This window comes from Mirounga angustirostris, unplaced genomic scaffold (assembly GCF_029215605.1).
Source record: "Mirounga angustirostris isolate CCGP_5_RB_7025 unplaced genomic scaffold, mMirAng1.0.hap1 SCAF_5, whole genome shotgun sequence".
Taxonomy (NCBI): domain Eukaryota; kingdom Metazoa; phylum Chordata; class Mammalia; order Carnivora; family Phocidae; genus Mirounga; species Mirounga angustirostris.
Window position 1 is genome coordinate 134,701,873 of NW_026991713.1, and position 21,451 is coordinate 134,723,323.

Genomic DNA, 21,451 nt, shown 5'->3' on the forward strand with positions numbered 1-21,451 from the left:
TGTCCCAAACATGTGGCCAGGGCAGAGTTCTCTCCTGCTGATGGTGGCCACCTCCACTTGCTAGGGACCGCAGCACCCTGTGCCTGTACTCACAGCCAGCACCAGGGCAAGAGGGGCTCTGGGTGGTGGGGAATTTTGACAATCCCCCTCTGCAGTCCCCTAACCTCTGACCCAGGGGATCTCATGGCTCCCGTGCTTCTCAGTACCATTTAAGGTCTTTCTTTTCTCTGGGTCCCGTCTGCCCAAATTCTGCCCCGCTTGCTCCGAGAAGTTTCTCATCAGTGGTAGGAAGGATGGAGCTTCAGAGCCAGTCAGACCCAGGTTCAAACTCTAATTTACTAGACTGTGTGACTTTTGGGGAAGTTATTTAAACTTTTTTTTTTTTTAAAGATTTTATTTATTTATTTGACAGAGACAGACACAGCGAGAGAGGGAACACAAGCAGGGAGAGTGGGAGAGGGAAAAGCAGGCTTCCCGTGGAGCAGGGAGCCGGATGCGGGCCTCGATCCCAGGACCCTGGGATCACGACCTGAGCCGAAGGCAGACGCTTAACGACTGAGCCACTTAGGAGCCCCTATTTAAACTATTGAGGTCTCAATCTTCCCTTCTCTAAAATGGGCTAATAGATGTAGCTGCCACACCCACCCGTTCTGAGGATGAAATGAGCTAGTGCAGCACAGGGTGGGCGTCTCACAGGGTCCTGGTCCCAGGGGAGGTGTGGAAGCATGCCCTCAGGGAGAGCTGTCCTTCTATCATGGGAAAGCCCTCCAAACTAGAGTCTGCAGGGCACACAACGGCCAGGAGATGAGACCAGCTCGGTGGGGACGAAGGAGGGGTAAGCTTCGCACATGGCTGGTGGGCTTGCATGGACTTTTTCCACGGCAATGCTCAGTTTCCCCAGCCCTGCGGGGCAGCACCATGTGCTGAGCTGAGACAGCCTGGGCCCTCCCAACATTTAGCCTTCAGTCTCCCTGCCGCCAAGCAGCCAGCTCCTGGCAGGAGGGCCCAGGAAGGGCTCTACCTTGCCACCTCTGGGTGGGGCCAGCCTCCTGCCTGACACCCACCAGAACAGCAGGATTGTGGGAGGTCTGCAGGTGGGCTGCACCCAGAGCTTTCTTAGAGATCATTTGCGTGTTTGCTTGTGCTTTGTTTTTTGGTGGAGAAACACACCCTGGATCCCCATGGCTTCCATTCATCCTGGGGCAGTCTACCTCATGCATGAGTTTTCATTTTAAATTTCTCCAACGAGAACAACAGAGTCATTTTTAGCTGGCTGGTTCGGGGAGCCTTTGAACAGGCCCCTGGAATCCGTGAGGATCAACAGGAGCCAACAGGGCTGGGCTGTGTTTGACTTAAAATTGGAAACACAGGAGGCAGAGGAGGAGCTTTATATCCTCTGGGAGGTCCAGGAGCCCCGAGCACTAATTTATGAGCGGCTTGGCGAAATCCTATGGTAATATTTATAAATTCCTTCCCCGGGGCTGGATGGAATGTTCTTCTGAGCTGCAGTGAGATAGCACCTTTTTGGGGGATGAAGGGAGGTTAAGTCCAATTATTCAATGACAGGGAATGTGGGTGAGGAGCCGCTGCCGAGATGTCTGCTCCCCAGAGACTCGGGGAAGGAAGCTGATCCACAGGCCTCCTTACACCCTCAGGGACCCACTCCAGTCAAGGAACTTTCGGGGGCTCCTCCCTGGTGCTCCAGCCCCCAGGCTTCCCCCTGTCCTACTCCTCAAGGCCAGGGACCTACCCTACTCCGCAAGGCCAGGGACCTACCCCTGCTGACTGTGGTGACCACATTTCACCAACATTTACCTCGGTGTCAGGGGACAAGACAGGTTCTGGCTGCGTGGAAGAAGAACGGGAAAGCAGATGGAGGGCGCTGAAGACAGACACAGGTGTCCTGGGAGGGGCCTGAGTCCCGAGACTGACATGTGACCGGACACTCACAGTCAGAGCCACGCCCAGCACGGAGGTCGCCGCCGTGAGGGGCCTGCGTGCATGCCAGGCACGATGAAAGGCTCGCACACCCACTGTGAGTTTTGGACCCACCAGCCAAGGCAGGGGATTCCACCGAATCCCAGAGCACCTGCCCAGCAGCGTCCGCCTCAGGCCTGGCTCCCTGTTCTTAACCCTGCAGGGGGGCAGAGGGGCTGAGCCACGTGGCCAAGCTGGCCGATGACCTTGCTTGGATGAGAAGGACAACGGCAAATGCTTTTTAAAAACTGAGTTCAGGAAAGTAAAACCAAGGGGAAGGGAGGGGAGGGCACATATTCAACCCTGTGGGCCCACCTTGCCCTTAGTGCCTCAGGTTTCCCACCTGTGAGGAGAACCCCGTTTCTTAGGGACCTACGTCCGAGGGCTCCCAGAGGCCTGTTTCCTACCTGCTCAGCTCCCGACAGAAGTGGTGGAGATGGCAGGCAGTGGTCTGAGGAGCTGTCCTGACTCTTGGGGCGGTGGGGAGCTTGGCACCCTCTTTCCAGCCTGCTGGCCCCCTCATCCACAGCCCAGCTCTGGGAACACCGAAAGGAGAGGCTTGTCAGGAGGCCTTTCAACAGCACCCTAGCTCCCTAGCAGCTGCCCTGGCCCAAGGACTTTCCATGAAAGACGCTAAAGCCTATTAAACTGCAGGCTGGGTGGGTCTGGCAGGATGCCTACAGTAATTATAAGATCTGCATCGACTAAATCACGGGGAGGCTGGGTGGAAGGCGCAAGAAGACATCTCATCCCTTTCTGAGTGTCAGCAGGCAAATAGGGCCCCGCACTTGCAGGGGCTTCCGAGGCCGACACCAGAAAAGCAGGGGTTAAACGCCCACTCTCCAGCCGGGGAGGAGGGGACCTCAGAACCCAGCCCCTCCTCACCTGGTTCTTTGCTTCCTGGTCCCATGAAAAACACTGAGCCGGAATCCTTTTGTCCCTGGGGGTGACGTCAGTGTTTCCTTTGGCAGGTGGGACCGTCATGCATGTCTGAACCTTTGAGGTGACAACTCGCTCGGCTCTTCTGCACAAGGCCCCCGAGGGAGCTGCGTCCATGACATCTGGACGCTCCGTCCCTGCGCATGCAGAGGGGCTGCTTGCTAACTCTCCACCTGTAGGTGTTTAGCTTAGCTCAAACAGGCTCAGCATGCAAGGGCCTGCGGTCAGAGCACCGCTGTCCGATTCCACAGCCGGGGGCGGGGGGAGGGCTCCACAGCTGCACCGCATGTGGGGGGGGTTCTGTCCGAGACCCTGCCTCGGCGTCCCCTCAGCCCCCGCCCTCTTGGACTGAGGGGTGGAAGTACGTGGCCAGGCCTCACAGAGTGTTAGAGCTGAAGGGGGTTCCTAAAGGTGAATGCAAGAGTAGGTGTTACTTACTAAGCACCTACTGCATGCCGGGCACGTTACGATGATCTCTGATCGTCTCGCAAATGCTCGAGAGAGGCACTGATACAGTCATCAGTCACCGTGGAGGCCAAGGGGCTGTGGAGAGGCCGCTCGGGGCAGTCAAGGGCGCAGACCCGTGTGCAATCCCAGCCCTGTCCCTTTCCAGCTGGGGGGCATCGCGCTGATTTCGTGAGCTCCGCCTGTCTCAGCTTCCTCATTTGTGAGATGGGGAAGCTTCCCACAGCAACCACGGCACAGGGTGGTAGTGAGCTAGTGTGCATGCAGAGTGTGCACCATGGTGCCTCACGCCAGGTGGGGGGGTGGGGGGGGGGCTGTTCCCTTCATGAAGCGCTCCTGGGGCTCGGCAGCCAGCAACAGTCCCAAGGCCGGAAATCCCAGTCTGTCCAGCCCCAGTGCCCGTGTTCCTCGTCTTACACGTCAGGATGCACGCGTGCGGGGGAGGCGGGTGTGGGGACCAAGGACCTAGCCAAGATCAGCCAGTGGGTGTGTGACCATCACCGGGCTGGCAGCCATCTGTCACCAGCCCCAGGAGAGCGCCCACCGCACAAAACACTGCCTCCCTTTGGCACTGAGGTAACCTCTGCGGGGTCCCTTTGACCTCGGGGGAATGCCGGCAAATGCAGGAATAACCATGTCAGTGGCTTTGACGTCACACGTGCTGGACGGGCAGTTCGCACCCTCCTGTCGCCGCCCCTATTCCTGTCACCCCAGAGTGATGGAAACGGGCGACCAGGTGCCTTCCCACCTGTAATCCGCTCGGCGCTCCGGGGGCTCGACTGACTTCCCCATTTTATTTGAAATAAACGTTGAAGATTTACCTTCTGTAGGCTTCTCTCTTTTCACTCTGCTCTCCAACGCAAGGTTTCGTGGCCTTTGCAAAAAGCATGAAAATGGAGATCCCGCCTCATCTAAACCCCAGACGCAACGAGGATCATTTCAGCGGGAAGCAGAACAAAAGGAGACGTGACAGGGATGCAAGCATTTTATTATTCCCCTGTGCTTCCTTCTCCCTCCCGCTCAGATTTCCCTCCGTGAAGCTGAACACACACGTGTTACAACTAACCCCAGTTTTACTCCCAGCTGCAAAGGACGAATCACAGACAAGAGAGCGCCCCGTGGAAAGGGGGTGACGTTTCTCGGGGAAGCCCGATCGCAAGTGTCAACATCTCCAGCAGCCCCTCACCTAGGCCGGTTCCCTCCCACCCGCCCCAGTGAGTGGCAGATGGAGCCAGGGAGGCTCCGGAACCGCTCCCTGGCGCTGGGGGCTCCCGCGGCCCCGCCCCAGTGCTGAGCGCCTTCCAGGGGTCCGGCCAAGGGCTCTATGATGTCACCCTCCCCAGTGGCCAGTGGGACTCGCTGGTCCTCTGCCCACTGTCCATGCAGAGCAATGTCACTGCTGCTACTGATAGGCAGAAGCACCTGGCGTTTGCTGGGCTGGGGGTGGCCCGTGTCACCTGGCTGGGAAGAGGGAAAAGGGGACAAAGGGAGGCGCACAAAGGTGGGCAGAGTCACCTGGAACGGAGAAGCGGCCCGAGGGACGCAGGGAGCAAGGCCGGCCCCAGGTTCCCACAGCGCCAGGCCCGGCCCCTCACTTGGACACCAGCATGTGGACGAACTCCTCATAGTTCACTTGCCCGTCCCCGTCCACGTCGGCGACCCGGATCATCTCGTCCACCTCCTTGTCACTCAGCTTCTCCCCTAGCCTGGTCATCACGTGCCGCAGCTCGGCCGCACTCACCAGGCCGTTGCCGTCCTTGTCAAAGACGCGGAAGGCCTCTCGGATCTGCTCCTCGCTGTCCCTGCCCCTCAGCTGCCTGGCCATCATGCCCAGGAACTCGGGGAAGTCCACGGAGCCGTTGCCGTCGCGGTCGATCTCGCCCACCATGTCCCGCAGCTCGGCCTCCGTGGGGTTCTGGCCCAGGGAGCGCATGACGGTGCCCAGCTCCTGGGTGGTGATGACACCGTCCCCGTCCTTGTCAAACAGGCAGAAGGCCTCCTTGAACTCGGCCACCTGTTCCTCGCTCAGCTGGTCGGCCATGGAGGGCGGGCGGCGGCCGGCTCTGGTGGCGGCGGTGGTGGCGGCCGGCGGGGCTGCAGGACAGGTGGCGGTGTGTGGGGCACCCGCTGGCTGGCCGTCTGGCCCGGGCTTGACTGGCGGGCGCTTAAGAAGGAACAGGGCTCTCGCTCACATGCAGACTCCCCGCCCTGCGTTTGCCCCAGGCCGGGCGCTGTTGGAACAGGAGTCCGGCACCAGGAATGAGGCCGGCCGAGGGTTGAGCTGACGCCAGCGCCGGGGTGTGTGTGTGCGTGTGTGTGTGTGTACGGCTCCCCGCCCACTGCACTGGGAGCCGGCAGGAACCCCCGTGAGGACACACACAGGGAGGGCGGCGTGCCCAGTCCGCCAGAGACTGGTCCGGGCCATTCCTTCTGGAATTGTCTCTGTCCTGTCTTCAGACCCCACGCTCCCGAGGACAGCCAGCTTCCCTTCAGTGGAGGTTCAGAGCAGGATGAAAAGCAGAAGTTGCCTTTGCCTGAAGGGAACTTCCTCCCCGTGTCTTTGCTTTCCAAAGCCTGAAAGCCTCCGGGTTCCCAAGAGGGTTTACAGAGAAGGAACAAGGTTTTCTTCTTCAGGGGGAAGCACTGTCTTCTTATCTTCAGAAGAAACATGAATGGAGACAGATTTCCTCCTACTCATGCATTCCTACATGTGTATTGAGGGCCTACTCTGTTCAGGGACTGTTCTAGAAGCTGGGACTAGAGCCACAAATCAGACAGGCAACTCCCAGTCCTCCAGAAGCTTCTCTTCCCTCTGCGAGATGGCTAGCTAGCGAGTAAACTAACAGGTGAGATACTTGGATATTGTGACAAAAACCATGAAGGAGATTGAAATCGCTTCCACAGTAGATGGTCAGGGAAGGCTTCCTTGGGGCGGCAAGTGAGGGTGACCTGAGGGGAGAAGGTGCTGTCCAGGCAGGGAGGCTGAGTAGGCTCAAGCCTACAGGTAGCAGAGGGCTTGGCATGGTCAAGGGACAGAGAGGTGGCCGGCGTGGCTGCAGCCTGATGGATAGGGGGAGATGAGGACATGAGGAAGGCGCAGGCTTGGGAAGAGACGGTGGGGGATTCACGTTTTACTCTCTGATTGACAGCAAGATATGCAAAGGCAGGTCTGGAAGTCTGGACCCCTCATTTTGGGGTAGCAGAGCAGAAGAAAGGGGTGTTTTTAAGAGGAGATATTCTTAAGAAGGCAAAGTATGATACTCACTGAGCACAGACTCCTGCTCCCAACTCCAGGGAAGCCTGGGAAAATGACCACCCCCTGAGTGAGAAAAGGTGGCTTTGCCTGTGGGAATCCATGAAAATTCAAACTGGGAGAGACCCTGGAGAACCACCACAATACTGCAGGAGAAGGACAAAGCTGGACTTTGAGACTCGCTGTAAGCCCACAGTAATCAAGATGGCGCCGTTGCCCAAGATCTATTCTTGGGATCAATGGAACAGAAGCATAGAGGGCCAGAAAGAGACCCACACAATACAGTCGACTGATCTTGGACAGAGGAACAATAAGAGGGAGAAAAAATAGTCTTCTCAACAAATGATGCTGGAACAATGGGACATCCATGGGCAAACAGTGAATCTAGACACAGACCTTACACCCTTCCCAAAAAGTGACTCAAATGGATCACAGACAAAATGTAAAATGCAAAACTGTAAAACTCGCAGATGATGACATAGAAAGTCTGAACGACCTTGGGCTTGGCAATGATACCAGCTCATCCAGTTTGGGTCTGGGTTGGGTTTAGATAGGACATCCAAGGCATAATCCATAAGAGAAAGAATTGATAAACTGGATGTTATGGTCTGAATGTGTCCCCCCAAATTTCATAAGCCAAAATCTCACCCCCAAAGGGATGTATACATGAGATCATACAAGCGCAGTAGCAGGAAACAGAAGATGAGACACCAGACAAAGGCGTGGAAGTGGCACGGCGTCCCGGAGAACCAGGGACTAGCAGCACGGGAGAGTGTGTGCCTGGGACGGTCCCCCTGATGGACCCGTGCGGTCTGGTCTTGCTTCCTGCCTACTTCACCCGCAAGGGGGTACGTGGCCAGCAGGTGTCTGCAGGTTTCTGGATTATGGCGTCGTGGCCCCAACATCCAGCCCTCGCCCTAAGCGTGTTCTTCAAAAAGGCACATTGAAAGAGAGCTCACTAAAGGATTTTAAACAGAGCTACTCATGACTCACAAAGGAGAGTGCTGGGATGGGCTACAATGTGGCGCCTCGCTAGTTAGGAAACCAGCACTTAGTTCACGGGCTTCCGCAGCCTTCCCCAGGCATACAGTCTTGATCTTAGGACCCATCTAAACATTTAAAGTGATTGAGGACCCCAAAGAGCCTTCGTTTGTGTGGGCTACATCTATCAATATTTACTGGATTTGAAATTACAGCTGGAAAAACGTTACATATTGAAATGTATTTTTCTATATTTATTTGCAACTTAAAAAAAAGAAATAAAAAACTCATATTAACATAAATAATATCGTTTTATAAAAATAATTATAGTTCTAAAACAGACAAAAATAGGAGATGAGCGGCACGTAATAAAAATAATTTTGCACGTCTCTCCCTCTGTCCTGTTTTGTAGGAGCAGGTCTGCAGATGGGGGGCAGATTTGGGGGCAGATGCTTTGATTTGAAGTGTGGGATAACCCAGCTTCACACAGACATGCAGGTGGAAAAGGAGAGAACATGCAAATGACTCTCTCAGAGACTGGTGGATGTTCTTCTTTGATAACTGTATCAAAACTGGGCAAGTGGTGGTTTCTCAAAGGTTAGCTGTAGTGTGGAATCTGAAACCATGTCAGTGAACCTTTTTGTATGTCCCATTAAAATCCACTGGTCACTCGCGTGCTTGGTGATTTTGTCACGCGATGCATTGGTCATTTGGGCAATATTGGTTCACCGAGTTCTGCAGATCTTCCGCATGCTGAACCATTGCAAATATAATTTAAAAAGTCACATTCATTCATATCCTATTAGAAAAGTAGCAAAAAGTCTCAAGCTCACAGGGGCACATACGAAATTTCCAAAATTCTGATTTTCATTTGAAAGCGCAACTATTATCACTGATAGCAAATATTATCGGTTGTTTTTCTTGAAGTGACAGGCTCACTTCATCCATTTTTGAGAAAGTGTCTGCCAAATACCCAGGCTGAGCAACAACACTTGTCATATCAGCTATTCTTTCCAAAAAAAAAAAAGGCAGTCCATAAACAAGGCTCACCCCATTACTCACGGACTCACATGGTGCTTTTCCTATGGCAACCACTGTTTCTCCATGTTCAGCAGCATATTAAAGATACGCATGCAAGGGTGGAGATATAATAAAATAATTTCACTACTCCAGAAACATTCTTAAGTGAAACTGGCTTTTTTTTTTTTTTCAACTGAGACTCTGTGGCAGCGAAGAATATAATGATTGTTAGTACAGGAGCCTCGATGCCTGGTGATTTTATGCACCATTGCTTTGGTCTTGGTGCAAGATGTCAACACAGTGAAAAAGGCAAATAATGTTTTGGTATTATTAGGAGAATCGTTTTGACCTCCCAGGCCCCCTGAAAGGGTACTGGGGGCACCCTTCCCCTACATGGATCCTTGGAACACTCTTGGAAGACCACACTGGTGGAGTATTGAGAACCAAGTCTGAACCGAGTATAGTACTCCCCGGGCTGGAGGTGAGAGGTACCGAGGACACTGGAATCTTGGCAGGGACAGTGTTGGCCCTACAGAATACAGTATTAATGAAGACCCCAATCCACCCCAATCATTCATGAAGACACCCATCAACGGGACTGCCTGCTACAGCTGCTTCCTTTGAAGAGTAGAGGACCCGAGGTACATTCTTCTATCTGAATTGGTGTCATGGTAGTTTTTTTTTTTTAAAGATTTTATTTATTTATTTGACAGAGAGAGACACAGCGAGAGAGGGAACACAAGCAGGGGGAGTGGGAGAGGGAGAAGCAGGCTTCCCGCGGAACAGGGAGCCCGATGCGGGGCTCGATCCCAGGACCCTGGGATCACGACCCGAGCCGAAGGCAGACGCTTAACGACTGAGCCACCCAGGCGCCCCATGGTAGTTTTTGTTAAAAAGAGTTCACGAAGCACCCTCGGGGATCTGCCTCTGCTACCCGGGGCTCTGAAGATACACATCAGGATTCCCCACTCTTGTCACTCCTCCCATGCCTGTGCCCTGTGAGAATGCCTATGGCTGAGAGTGGCCCTGAGAACTCTCTTATTCTGGATTAAGCCATTCACCAGCCCTAACAGTTGCTCCTCGACCAGCCCCCAGTAAGAATAGAAACACCTTGTCTTAGTGTGTTCAGGCCGCTACAACCAAACGCAACAAACTTGGGTGACTTCCAGACTTGGTGCATGACCCAGCTCTCGGAGTGACTTTTGATCAGTCTTGTGTGAATCATCCAGATTCCTCCAGGGCTGTCCTGGGCTGGGCACTGGGCGGGAGTGGAGTTTGAGCTCAGGGAGGAGACTGTTGCTCTGGATCCCAGCTGTGAGCTGTTTGATTGAAATCTGATAAGTAACCGAGTGACATCATGGTTTAGGAGGCTGGTGCGGGACGTGAACACCCTTTCCTGCGTTTGCAGGGCACCGTGTGTTACCTCCCGCTGGGTCATAAAGGGAAGGAGTGGTTCAAGTTTATGATTGGAGGCCTCACCTGCAGAATGAAGGTCACTGAGTCCAGGGGAAGCAAACAAGAGACTGTTTGGAGAGTTTCTTGGATCTTCTTGGGTCAGTGTGTCCTCAAGTCAGCGCCCACTGCTTTTACCCAGCAGCAGGCTTATGAGAGCAGCCTCCAGGGAAGCCCCCGGTCCACCCCTTGCCAAGCCCCCCTGCTGGGTATCTTCAAGCTCCTTAGCAGCTCGACTGCTGAGGCCAGTGCCTCCGGGGACTTTGAGCACCTTGCTCAGCACATGTACGCAAGACGCAACAGCAGGGACACAAAGTGACTTGTATTTAATTACTGACAGCCACTTTGACTAAATCAGGATGAAATGATCACCCCCCAAAAAAGCAAAGTAGTACAAAGTCCCACAATAAAGATAGCCAAACACATTAAAAATCTCTTCCCAGACTTCCTGTTTTCCTGGGAAAAGGGCAAAAAAATTTTTTTTATGACACCTGCTGGGATTGGTGACTTAGCTCAGGTCACTCACCGTGCTCACTGGTGCCTCCCCTGAACTTCTGGGCAGGTGAAGGGGTCCTGCACTGGCCTTGGGGAAGGCAGGGTGGAGGAGGGCTGTGCGGGGTTCTGGAAGGGCTCCTTTGTGTGACCCGCCGGCCTTTCAAATTTGATATTTGATGTGTTTTCTAAATTTTTAAATTTTTATTTAAAAAAAATTTTTTTATATTTAATGTTTTGAAAAAAATTGATCAACAGAAAATATTAAATGAGGTGATGTGCTGAGGGGCTAGAACTACATTGAATGAATCTTTTGGTACCCAGCTCCATTTGATCACTGGCTAAGCGGGTTACTTTAAGCCCCTGCAACCACAGGGGTGTGGTAATTACCTTCCAGAGGACAAACTGCTCTTCCCCTGAGGGGTACAGAGCTCCCTAAGAGGCAGGAAGAGCGTTTGTTCTAAGTTCCAAGCCTTTGAAGCTTATGGTTGTGATGAAAACCTTTTCATTCGATGCAGAAAGCCAGCTGTGTGCGAGCTTGTGTTTGCACAGGGCTCAGGAGTCCACGTGAGGACATGTGAGCCTGTTGCGGAGCATGTGAGGTGTGGAGAAAGCAGGAGCATTTGGAGTATGGGCTCCGCGCCTGGGTAAGCGATTTGAAAGGGGCAAAGAAGTTCACCAAAGGGCAGAACTCCCTTTGGAGGTCATTCACCCAGTGGCTTTAGACTAGCTCGTTGAATCCCTTGGAGTCTGCAAAGTCCTTCCAGAGATGCATGGTGAGCGAGAGAAGGTGACACGGAGGGCCCGGGGTGCCTGGCCTCCTTCCTCCCCCCACTGCCGACCGGGAAAGCTCTGCTTTTAACTGCTTCATATGTGTTGGGCAAGTTGCAACTCTCATGGCTCAGGGTCCTCATCTGTAAAATGGGTACAACAGGAGCATAGGGCACCACGGATTAATACATGCGGGGGTTCAGAATGGTGGCTGGAACAGTCAGAGCTCAATAAAGATTAACAATCACTTACCGTCCCAGGAAGATTTCATTTGAAAAATGACTTCAAGGACATCATAACCCATCAAACTTAAAGTCTTTACCCAGGACTGGGCAACTATTTAGTAAGCCGCCAAAATGGGCCTAGCAGGAGGGTCTCCTGGCTCTTTGAGCTGCGAGGAACAGGGCCTCGCCACTTACTAAGGCCATCTCTCATCAGCCTCAAGCCCCTGGAAGGCAGGGAGAGTGTTCTGTTCATTGGAGACTCCGAATCCCGCACAGCCCCAGCATGTAACAGGCATTCGAGAAACATCTGCTGAAGGGACGATGAAGGCTTTGACCAAGGCCAGCTGGGTGGGGTAGAACGTAGGTTTTCTGGGAAGCAGAAGGTGGTGGAAGTCTTGGTCCCAGGAGTAGTGCCTCATGTGTGGTGGGGGGATGGGGCAGGAGGGCTCATAACACGACTGCCATCGACCACAGGGGTCCAGCATCTCAGAGCGAACAAGGACTCTCAAGGTCCCGACTCAGAGCGTCACCGACGTCGAACCCGGTGGCGTTTCTGTGTATGCATTTCTACATTTGTATGAGGAAGAGAACGGACAGCTCCTGACCTCATCTCTGAAGGAATATGGAGGTGACCCAAAGCACCTCACCCAGGACCAAGCGTTGCATGCCCGGAGGAGGCCAAATCTGGTGACTTGGAGAAGGGAAGGGACAGCCCTAGGAAAGGAGCCTTGATCAGGACGAGGAAAGGAGCCTTGATCAGGACGAGGAAAGGGCAGAGGGAGTGGGTGTGGTGTGGCCCAAGGGAACCCCATGGGAAGTCTAAGAGCAAAGGAAGGAGGGATTGGGGAGTGCTCAGTTCTGAGATTTCCCCCCGTGGGGTGCTCGAGGGTGGGCCATGGGAGAGCTCACACGAGGTGGGGCATGAGCCCAGCATAGGGTCTGCCCCGGGGGCCTGACATCCCACCCCTTAACTTCCCCTGAGCCCTACACTTCCTTTGCATCGAGCTTACTCTGAGTTCTTGGCAAAGAAGGGGTAGAAGCCGTTGCGAAGACGCCCACAGAGATCAGCATCTGCACTGTCCATGTGCACCGGGTGGCACCAGAAAGCTGTCCCTCTGCCTGCCGGAGCCTGGCGCGTCTCTATGGGCAGCTCTGGGGAGCAGTGGCTTTGGCTCCCTGAGAAGTCGGGGTCTCAGCAGCACCTGACCCCCAGACCTGACAGGGCAGAGGACCCTGTGAAGGAGGGCACTGCGCGGGCGCTGTTTCCATACTGGGATGGAGATGGCAGATGCATGACGTGGGGAGGGCTGGGTGGGGCCCTTCATGTGGGCCCCGTGCTGCTCGGTCCACCGCCCCAACTCCTTTCCAGAATCAAACAGGGAGTTGCAAAACTATGGCCTCTGTCTCCCATCTATGTATCTATCATCTATCTATTATCTATCAATCATCTATCATCTATTATCTTTCTATTATCTGTGTATCTGTCTGTCTGTCTGTCTAGTATACCTGGAGGAAGGAATTTCAAATGTATCATAGGGAAAATGCTATGTAGCTTGGGGAAACAAACACACAAAATGACCATGAACGCAAATACTGAGAACTGGTTCACGACACTTTAGTTCTCAAAGGTGTTTAATGGTAAATGATGACAGCTTGGAATACACTCAAGAAAGGGACATGGGCCAGTATAAAGGCAGCATGTATGTGCAAGAAAAAAAAGAGAGTAATGTGTAAAAAAGCCAGACATCTGCTCTCTGATCGTGCATGGAATAGAGTCAGGCCGGAGAGTGCAGCCCATGTGCTGGGAGGGGCAGGGGGAGAGGGAGCAGAGCTCCTGCAGGAAAGTAGAAGGTTACTAACACTGCAGTTAGAGGGGGTGGGGTGGAGAGGAAGCTCTGCTCTTTTTTCAAGATTCAAGATGGGGTGGCTGGGTGATAGACACTGGGGAGGGTATGTGCTATGGTGAGTGCTGTGAATTGTGCAAGACTGTTGAATCTCAGATCTGTACCTCTGAAACAAATAATGCAATATATGTTAAGAAAAAAAAGAAGAAGAAGGAGATAGCAGGAAGGGAAGAATGAAGGGGGGGAAATCGGAGGGGGAGATGAACCATGAGAAACGATGGACTCTGAAAAACAAACTGAGGGTTCTAGAGGGGAGCGGGGTAGGAGGATGGGTTGGCCCGGTAATGGGTATTAAAGAGGGCATGTTCTGCATGGAGCACTGGGTGTTATGCATAAACAATGAATCATGGAACACTACATCAAAAACTAATGATGCAATGTATGGTGATTAACATAACAATAAAAATTAAAAAAAAAGATGCGAGAAAGTAGTCAGATATCCTAAAAAAAATGTGAAGAAAGCTCTTAAGGGAAGAGTTAAAGTCTAGAGATCTTTAAAAAACAAATCATTGTTGGGGATGCCTGAGCGTCTGCCTTCGGCTCAGGTCATGATCCCAGGGTCCTAGGATGGAGCCCTGCGTCTGGCTCCTTGCTCAGTGGGGAGCCTGCTTCTCCCTCGGCTCCTCCCCCTGCTCGTGTTGTCTCCTTCTCTCTGACAAATAAATAAATAAAATCTTAAAAAAACCCCACACAAATCATTGTTCCACGTGTTAATGGGGAGCACAGACATTAAAACACACAGATGAAGAACCTGGAATAAAAGTAGGGGGAAATATTAAAGCCCCAATAAAGAGACGGGCATAGCCACAGATGAGGTTACCGAGGGATAGAGAAAGTCAAGCAAGAACCAGGGCAGCTTGTCCCAGAACATTCCAGAGAACAGGAGGATAATGGTGGACTTGGGTAAATACAGTTTAGCGGAGGTGATGCTGAAGGCTGACTGCAAATGAGGACTTCTCGAGAAATCGTTTCCAAGGATTTCACAAAAGTGCACAGAGGATCTGCTACGTACCAAGCACATTAGCTGGGTTATCCTATTTAAAATGCAAAACTGGGGCACCTGGGTGACTCGGTCGGTTAAGTGTCCAACTCTTGATTTCCGTTCAGGTCATCGATCTCAGGGTCGTGGGATGGAGTCCCGCATCAGGCTCTGCTCCGGGTGTGGAGTCTGCTTGAGATTCTCTCTCCTTCTCACTCTCAAAAAAAACCCCCAAACAACAACAACAACAACAAAACCCCCCAGAGATATAGATATATATATATACACACATATATAATATATAATATATAATATGATATAATAATATAATAATATAATAATATAATTATATATATATATATATATATATATATATATATATATATGCAAAGCTGACTGCCATCAGGTAAGGGGGCTGCCGAAGCCAGGCAGCTGGTGGGAGGCAGGGCACCCACTGAGCCGCTACCTCCTTCTGGAACATCCTGCGGCCTTCCCCACCTTCCTGCCCTGTGCACCCGGGGCGCGGCTGCCTGGGGGAGCCCTGACTGCCGGCTCTGCCGGGCCACGACGGTTGCTCGAGCCCGTGTGGCTGCCCTCAGTGGAGTAGGAGGGCAGCTGAAGGCCTGAGACACGGGGACAGGCACCCCCGAGGAAGGGAACCTGCGTTCCAGGTCCCGGCTCTGCCGCGAATGAGTTGTGCGCCGTGTCTGAGCCTCACTCGCTTCATCTGTAAGAGAGGAACCATCCCCTGGGCGACTACAGGGGTCACACATCGGAGCCCTTGGCAGGTGAGCCAGTGTGGCACGGTCAGACGGGGCGGTGGCCACCTGGTGTGATGGAGCCCTGCGAGATACCCCGTCACCAAGGGCGGTGGGAATACCGGGGGCCCGGGGGATGAGAGGCCCACCTCTCCCTGCTGAAACTGGCCCATCAGGGACCGTCCCCTAGGGGATGACGGAGCCTTTCCGGGCAGGGGTCACGGGGAGCCACCCCCTCCCCCAGGGGTGTGTCACCGTGGCCCTGCCCGGGTTGGGCAACGAGCTTGCCGGGTGGGGGTGGGGCGGGTCCTGCTCACCCGGTTCCAAGCTCTGACCTGGTTTAAGCCGCTGCCCTCCGTCTGTGCCCCGCCAGAGCTCCCAGGACAGGCACGAAGGGGACCGAGTCCCCGTCCTCAGTTTCGTGAGGCTCAGGGTCCCGCGGCCACAGGCAGCACCCTGCGTCCCGCCCTGAAAATATGAAAGGTCCTCGTGCCAGGGTTGGCCTGCAAACAGGGGCGAGGGGGGCATGGGGGCAGGCCGGCCACAGGCCTCAGTCCTGCGGGAAGGAACTGTGTGTGGGAGCAAAATAAACCTGCTTGTGCCCATCTTCCTGGCTGTTCCCAGTCTGTGCTTGCTGGAAAACTGACTTATCTCTGAGGCCTACTCTCTCCCAGAACTCAGTCCATGGCCCGCACCCCATGGCCTGGTCCCCAACCACGCCTCGGATACATCATGTCAGCTGCCAAACAGGCCAACAGAGCACATCTAGGATGTCCGCCCATGCCGCCGTCTGCAGAGGTCGGACAGACAGACGTTTGTATTTCCTGAAGCCAAGCGTGGGGATCCCTGGTCTTAGGGAATGTGACACATGACGTTGCCTTCGACTACACTATTACGGCTTGGGGGGGTCAAATATCTTCCCCCATGCCTGCTCAGGACCCAATATTCTACACTTTGCTCCTTGAAGGGGCCAAGAGTCTCCCTAACTGTGATTATTTAACACAGAGCCGACTTCCCCGACTTGCTAAAGGCTTCCCAGGTGACACTCAGTGACACCAAATTTGCAACTTGGAAAAAAAAAAATTCAACACCTGATCAAGTCCTGGGCAAATTTGAGAAGCTGCCAAGACAGTCCCTCAGACAGTCCCTGGGTCTAAGAGGAAGGGGAGAGAGAACCCCACAGAGGGGCCCACACACGCCCCGAGGATGCAGGTGGGGGTGCCCAGGCCTCCTCCGGGGCGGAAACCCAGGATTTTAAATTTGATTCCGCCAAGTGTGACTTTCTTAATTCCCTTCTTAGAAATGAAACCTTTGTGAGGTCTTGGATTGTGAAGAAAATAAATGAGTCATTCCAGAAACAGGAGCGGAATAAACGTCCTTTCAAGCGATGGCTGATCTCTTACACACACACACACGCACACACACTGACCACCTCTTTCATCTGTTCCTTCTCTTGCTAGTTGCCCGCTTTCCTGCATCTCGGCACCTCCCCACCGTTAATGGCCCAGACCTGTGATCGTGCTCCTATAATCCCAGGACGGCTTTGCCTACGCGACATGTTGCCAGATTTCTCAGACGAACCAAGGCGGCCACACTCGCCCTCTTCACAAGCAGCCTGGGCCGATACACATCTCTTCGTGTCCTCTCTGGTAATAGAGCGTCCAGTGAACATTTGCCAGCCAGATTGAGGATAAAATGATACCTCATCATCAATTTAAATCGTATGTCTCCGTCTCCTGCCCAATTGTAGAGTTTCTCAGTGTTGGCCATTTGGGTTTGCTTTTCTGTGAGCTGGCTTCACACACAGCTAGCCTGTTTCTATTTTATTATGTGTGTTTTCTTTAAATTAAGAGCTGACTTCATTCATACATAAAATCATTGGTCTACCGATCATTTCCTCCCAGGTCTGTCTCTTTTTTTTTTTTTAGCTTAAACAATATAGAATTTTTTTTTTTTTTACAATATAGAATTTTATTTCATAAATATGAAGGAAGTCCACAGGAGAGCAGTCTGATGTGACAAGGCATCTTCAGAACATTCGGGACCCAGGGCTCTCTAGCTCTGTCTGTACTTCTTTACCACCTCCTGACCCAAGGCGGCGGGGCAAAGGCCTCGCTTCAAACTCGAATTCTGCCCAGCAGAATTCTGGAAAACAGTGGAGAAAGTCAATCTCCTCTCTTCCCAGAGGCTGCCCACAATTCGTTTGCTTACATCGTTTTGGCCAGAAACTATTCACATAATTATACTAGAGCAAGGGAAGTTGGACATTTATTCTTGGACGTCTCCAGATGGCCACGTTTCCTGGGAGAAATGTGAGTTTCATGGTGTTCGTATTACTTTTAGGGAAGAACAGCTGTCAGTGTGAACAGCTTTGTCTTTGCCACGAAATCCCAAAGAAGCGGTTTGCGTTCTCAGCACGACTGAGGCTTCAAGTGAGATATTTAATCTCTTCTTCTAAGTTCTGACACTAAAAATATATTAACAGAAGAGACGCCAACTCTTCTTCCTTGACAGTCACTTTTTGTCACTCACAGAACAGCGCGTTTTTGACGTCGTCAGTATTATTTTTAACATCGTCTTTCATAACTTCGGCGTTTCCAGAATTATTTAAATGTATTTCTGCCATCCCGCCTCTGACTTGGGCCCACCGCACCCCTCCCTGTCTGCTGGCATTTCGTCAGCTAGATCTAAACTCCCTGAAGGCTGCCTGTGTTCACGGCCGTTAACATGAGGGCAATAGCACGCTGTTTATGTTCTCCTGTGATAGGTGGATTATTTCTCTGTGTCCTGGTGCTTCTGACAAAATGGTGAAGAAGCCATAATTAGCTTCTGGCAACCTCTCCGTTTTGGGGGTCCCTTCTTCCCTCTCTTGTTACCACCTGTCTCTCCAGGGACCTAGAGACCCTGCTCTTCCCACCTCATATCCTGGCACCCCACTGTCCCCCCAGACTCCCCCCCAAGCCCTAGCAGCTGTGCGCCCCCTTCCTACCACACCCTGGTTCTGCACCTGCCCCCAGAGATCCCAAAAGCCAGTCCCTGGTCTGGTGCCTGACCGTGATGGAGCGTTCACCTACCCACCGAGAGAGGAGTTCATATAAACTTGCCAACTGTTTTTTCTCTAGAAGGTCCATTCTTAATTCTTCAGTGGGTGGTGGGTAAAGGAAAAGGTCATTTTTAAAAATGCCCTTACCCGGGCAAGATAAAATGTGGGCAGTCATGTAGTTTCAGTTGTGAGTGTGGATGTGTGTGTGTTCAAGCCAGCAAAGGAGAGCAAGCAAGGTACATCCAATATTATCAGGTTCTGTGGGGCAGGAGGTTGTCACAAACACTCTGGAATGTTCTGCTCGGCAACACAGGACCTTATGACCCACTTCGTGTGGGCATTTCCACAGTGGGGAGGGCATGTTTGTACAGAGACCCTATTACCCTCTTGCCTGGCTCTCCTCAGGGCAAACGGAAAGGTGGAGGAGTGGAGGGACGGTGCAAAACTGTTGTGAGCTCTCCCAGGGAACCCCAGTGGGCAGGGAGGGGGATCCCGCGGCCAGCACTTTGGGAGTGCTGTGACCTAATTCACTCCCTCTGAGCAGTGCATCGGATGCATGGGTGCACCCCAGTCACTCCTCTGGTCTGCAGCCATGTCTTGGGGCTGCCCCTCCCTCATTTCTTGCCAGATGGATGGACCCAGCAGCGCCTGGAGCAGAGATGGGGGACGGTGCTGAGGCAGGTGCATCTGCGGGAATGAATACCTGCTCTGAGCCAGTGTTCAGGCAACAGCAACCCTGAGGCTTTAGGACCTCGTCCCGAACCTAGAGATCTAGTAGAAGCATCAGGCACCGCCATCAGAGCAACTCATTTATTACTGCTTTTTAAATTTTTTTTTAAGATTTTATTTTTATTTATTTGTCAGAAAGAGAGAGAGAGAGAAAGGGAACACAAGCAGGGGGAGTGGGAGAGGGAGAAGCAGGCTTCCCGCTGAGCAGGGAGCCCAATGCGGGGCTCGATCCCAGGACCCTGGGATCATGACCTGAGCCGAAGCCAGATGCTCAATGACTGAGCCACCCAGGTGCTCATTTTTTTTTTTTTTTTAGAGAGAGAGAGAGAGAGCATGCGCGCCAGCAAGGGAGGAACAGAGGGAGAGGGAGAGAGAGAATCTGAAGCAGACTCCACGCTGAGCGTAGAGCCTGACTCTGGGCTCAATCTCACAACCCTGAGATTGTGACCTGAGCCGAAACCAAGAGTCGGACGCTTAACCGACTGAGCCACCCAGATGCCCTGATTTATGACTGTTTTTACATTAAAGTTGCTGATTTACAATTTGGCCAACTCTTTTTTTCCCTGACAACTTTGGTTCTACCTTGTTACGTCAGTACGAGCCGTGAAATGAAGCCTGGGACCATGGAGTGTAACGCCGACTGCAGACGGGGGTGGGGAGCATCAGCTGCAGGAACTGCAGCAAACTCGGACCGTCCAGGGCATGGCACACACACCTGCTCCCATCCCCACGGGCAGGGCTACGCCACGACAAGACCAACGGTCCCATTTCTCACCTCTCACCACTGGAGCTACGGTCCACCTCACTTTGTCCGGAACGGAGGGGAACAGAACAGATGATGCGTCTTAGAAAGATTTCCAGCACAGATGGTTAAAGTTAAAATGCTTGGTGTTTGAAGGGATACAGTTCCGTTCTCTGGAAAAATACCCTACTCAAAGTATTTCTCGCGCAAAGTCCCAGATAGCAAGAACGTCACTGTCACTGAGGCTGCCTATGTGGGTGGACGGCGCGTGGGGAGCAATGTGCGTCCTGCCAAGCTCCCAGGTGTGTCACTGAAAAAAAAGAGCGGGAAGGACGGCTCTTGCCAACCTCCTGGCAAGTCTGGGCAAACTGTGGGCACTGACGACACAGCAGCCCCCTCCAACAAGCAGTGCTGAGTGCAAAGCGATCGGACTCCAACCCCGCTCCCGTGAACACAAGGCCCACGACGGCAGGGCCTCTGCCCTTTTCCAGGTGACCCGCTGGGAGCCCAAGAATCACGCCTTTGCTTGGACAAGGATCTAAAATGGAAAGACGAGGAGCACCCGGGTGGCTCAGTGGGTTAAATGTCTGACTCTTGATTTCAGCTCAGGTCATGATCTCAGGGTTGTGGGGTCGAGCCCCGTGTCGGGCTCCACGCTCTGCTTGAAATTCTCTCTCCTCTCTCTGTGCCCCTCCTTCCTGCACACGCGCTCTCTCTCTTTCTCTTTCTCTAAAATAAATATATAAATCTTTTTTAAAAAGTAAGAATAAAATGGAAAGGTGATCCCCGACTTCTGAGCCTTCAACATGTTTCCTGTGGAATGATGGTCACCTCCCAAACTCACTCAACACCCGGGAGCACCTGCTCCATGGCAGGCACTAGGAGCGGGAACGCTGAGCAAGACGGACACTGTCTCTAGCATCGGTGAGACCAGGTGTTCGCTCGGCCTGGGACTTCCTGAGAACTGGGAACAGCCACCCTGGCTCTGCTTCCAGGCTGTCTGTCCTTTGACCTGCAAGCAGATGCCTGCAGGAACCCGAAGCCTGAGGAGGTGCCCCGCAGAGAGCTGGCGGCTGGGTGAGGGGAGGATGGCAGCCGAGCTCCTGTTGACCCTGTGCCTGAGCCGTCTGGAGCTAGCGCCTTTCCTGCAGCCACGTCGGTCCCCACCCTCGTAAGGCAGGGATGGTGTTCTCTCTATGGTGAAGTCACCTGCCTCAGGCTACACGGCCTGTGACTTGGGAGGCCAGGGCAACGCCCCACAGCTGCCCGGTTCCAAGGCCGCATTGCTCCACGGAGTGTGACTTGTGTTTCGGGTTCTGGGCACAGCAGGGACTCGGGGGGGGCCCCCCTGCCGGCAGCACAGTGGCTCACCATTTCTCCTGCTCACGACTCACAGAAGGCCGGAGCAAGGGCGGGTTCTGGGAGCTGGCTCTGGAAGCTCCGTGTGCAGACAGCCTCACGCGGACACACAGGGGTCCCCCTACAGCAGCTCCAGGCAAGCTGGGGGGAGGCGCCAACCCCAAAGACTGGCTCAGGTGGGAGAGACTAGCAGGTTCCCGCAAGTCTCAGGAGCCAGAGGAGGCCCCCAAACCTGTCTTACTGGTTTCTCACCAGTACTTGGCCCACAAAGCCAACAGAGAAGGGAGGGCTGAGTGTGTTCCTGTTCCTGGGGAAGCCCTGGGCTGGCTTCGCCCTCCGTTCTGAAGGCCTGAGCAGGAGGCC

The 21,451-nt window shown here is 53.2% G+C and overlaps 1 protein-coding gene across 1 annotated transcript; it reads right to left on the reverse strand.

The window, feature by feature from the left end:
* Window positions 1-4,359: 4,359 nt before the first annotated feature.
* LOC123844260 (calmodulin-like protein 3) lies at window positions 4,360-6,133 on the reverse strand. Its single transcript, XM_045874484.3, has one exon. The coding sequence runs from the start codon at window positions 5,420-5,422 to the stop codon at window positions 4,973-4,975; it is 450 nt and encodes a 149-aa protein (XP_045730440.1). The 5' UTR covers window positions 5,423-6,133; the 3' UTR covers window positions 4,360-4,972.
* Window positions 6,134-21,451: the final 15,318 nt, after the last annotated feature.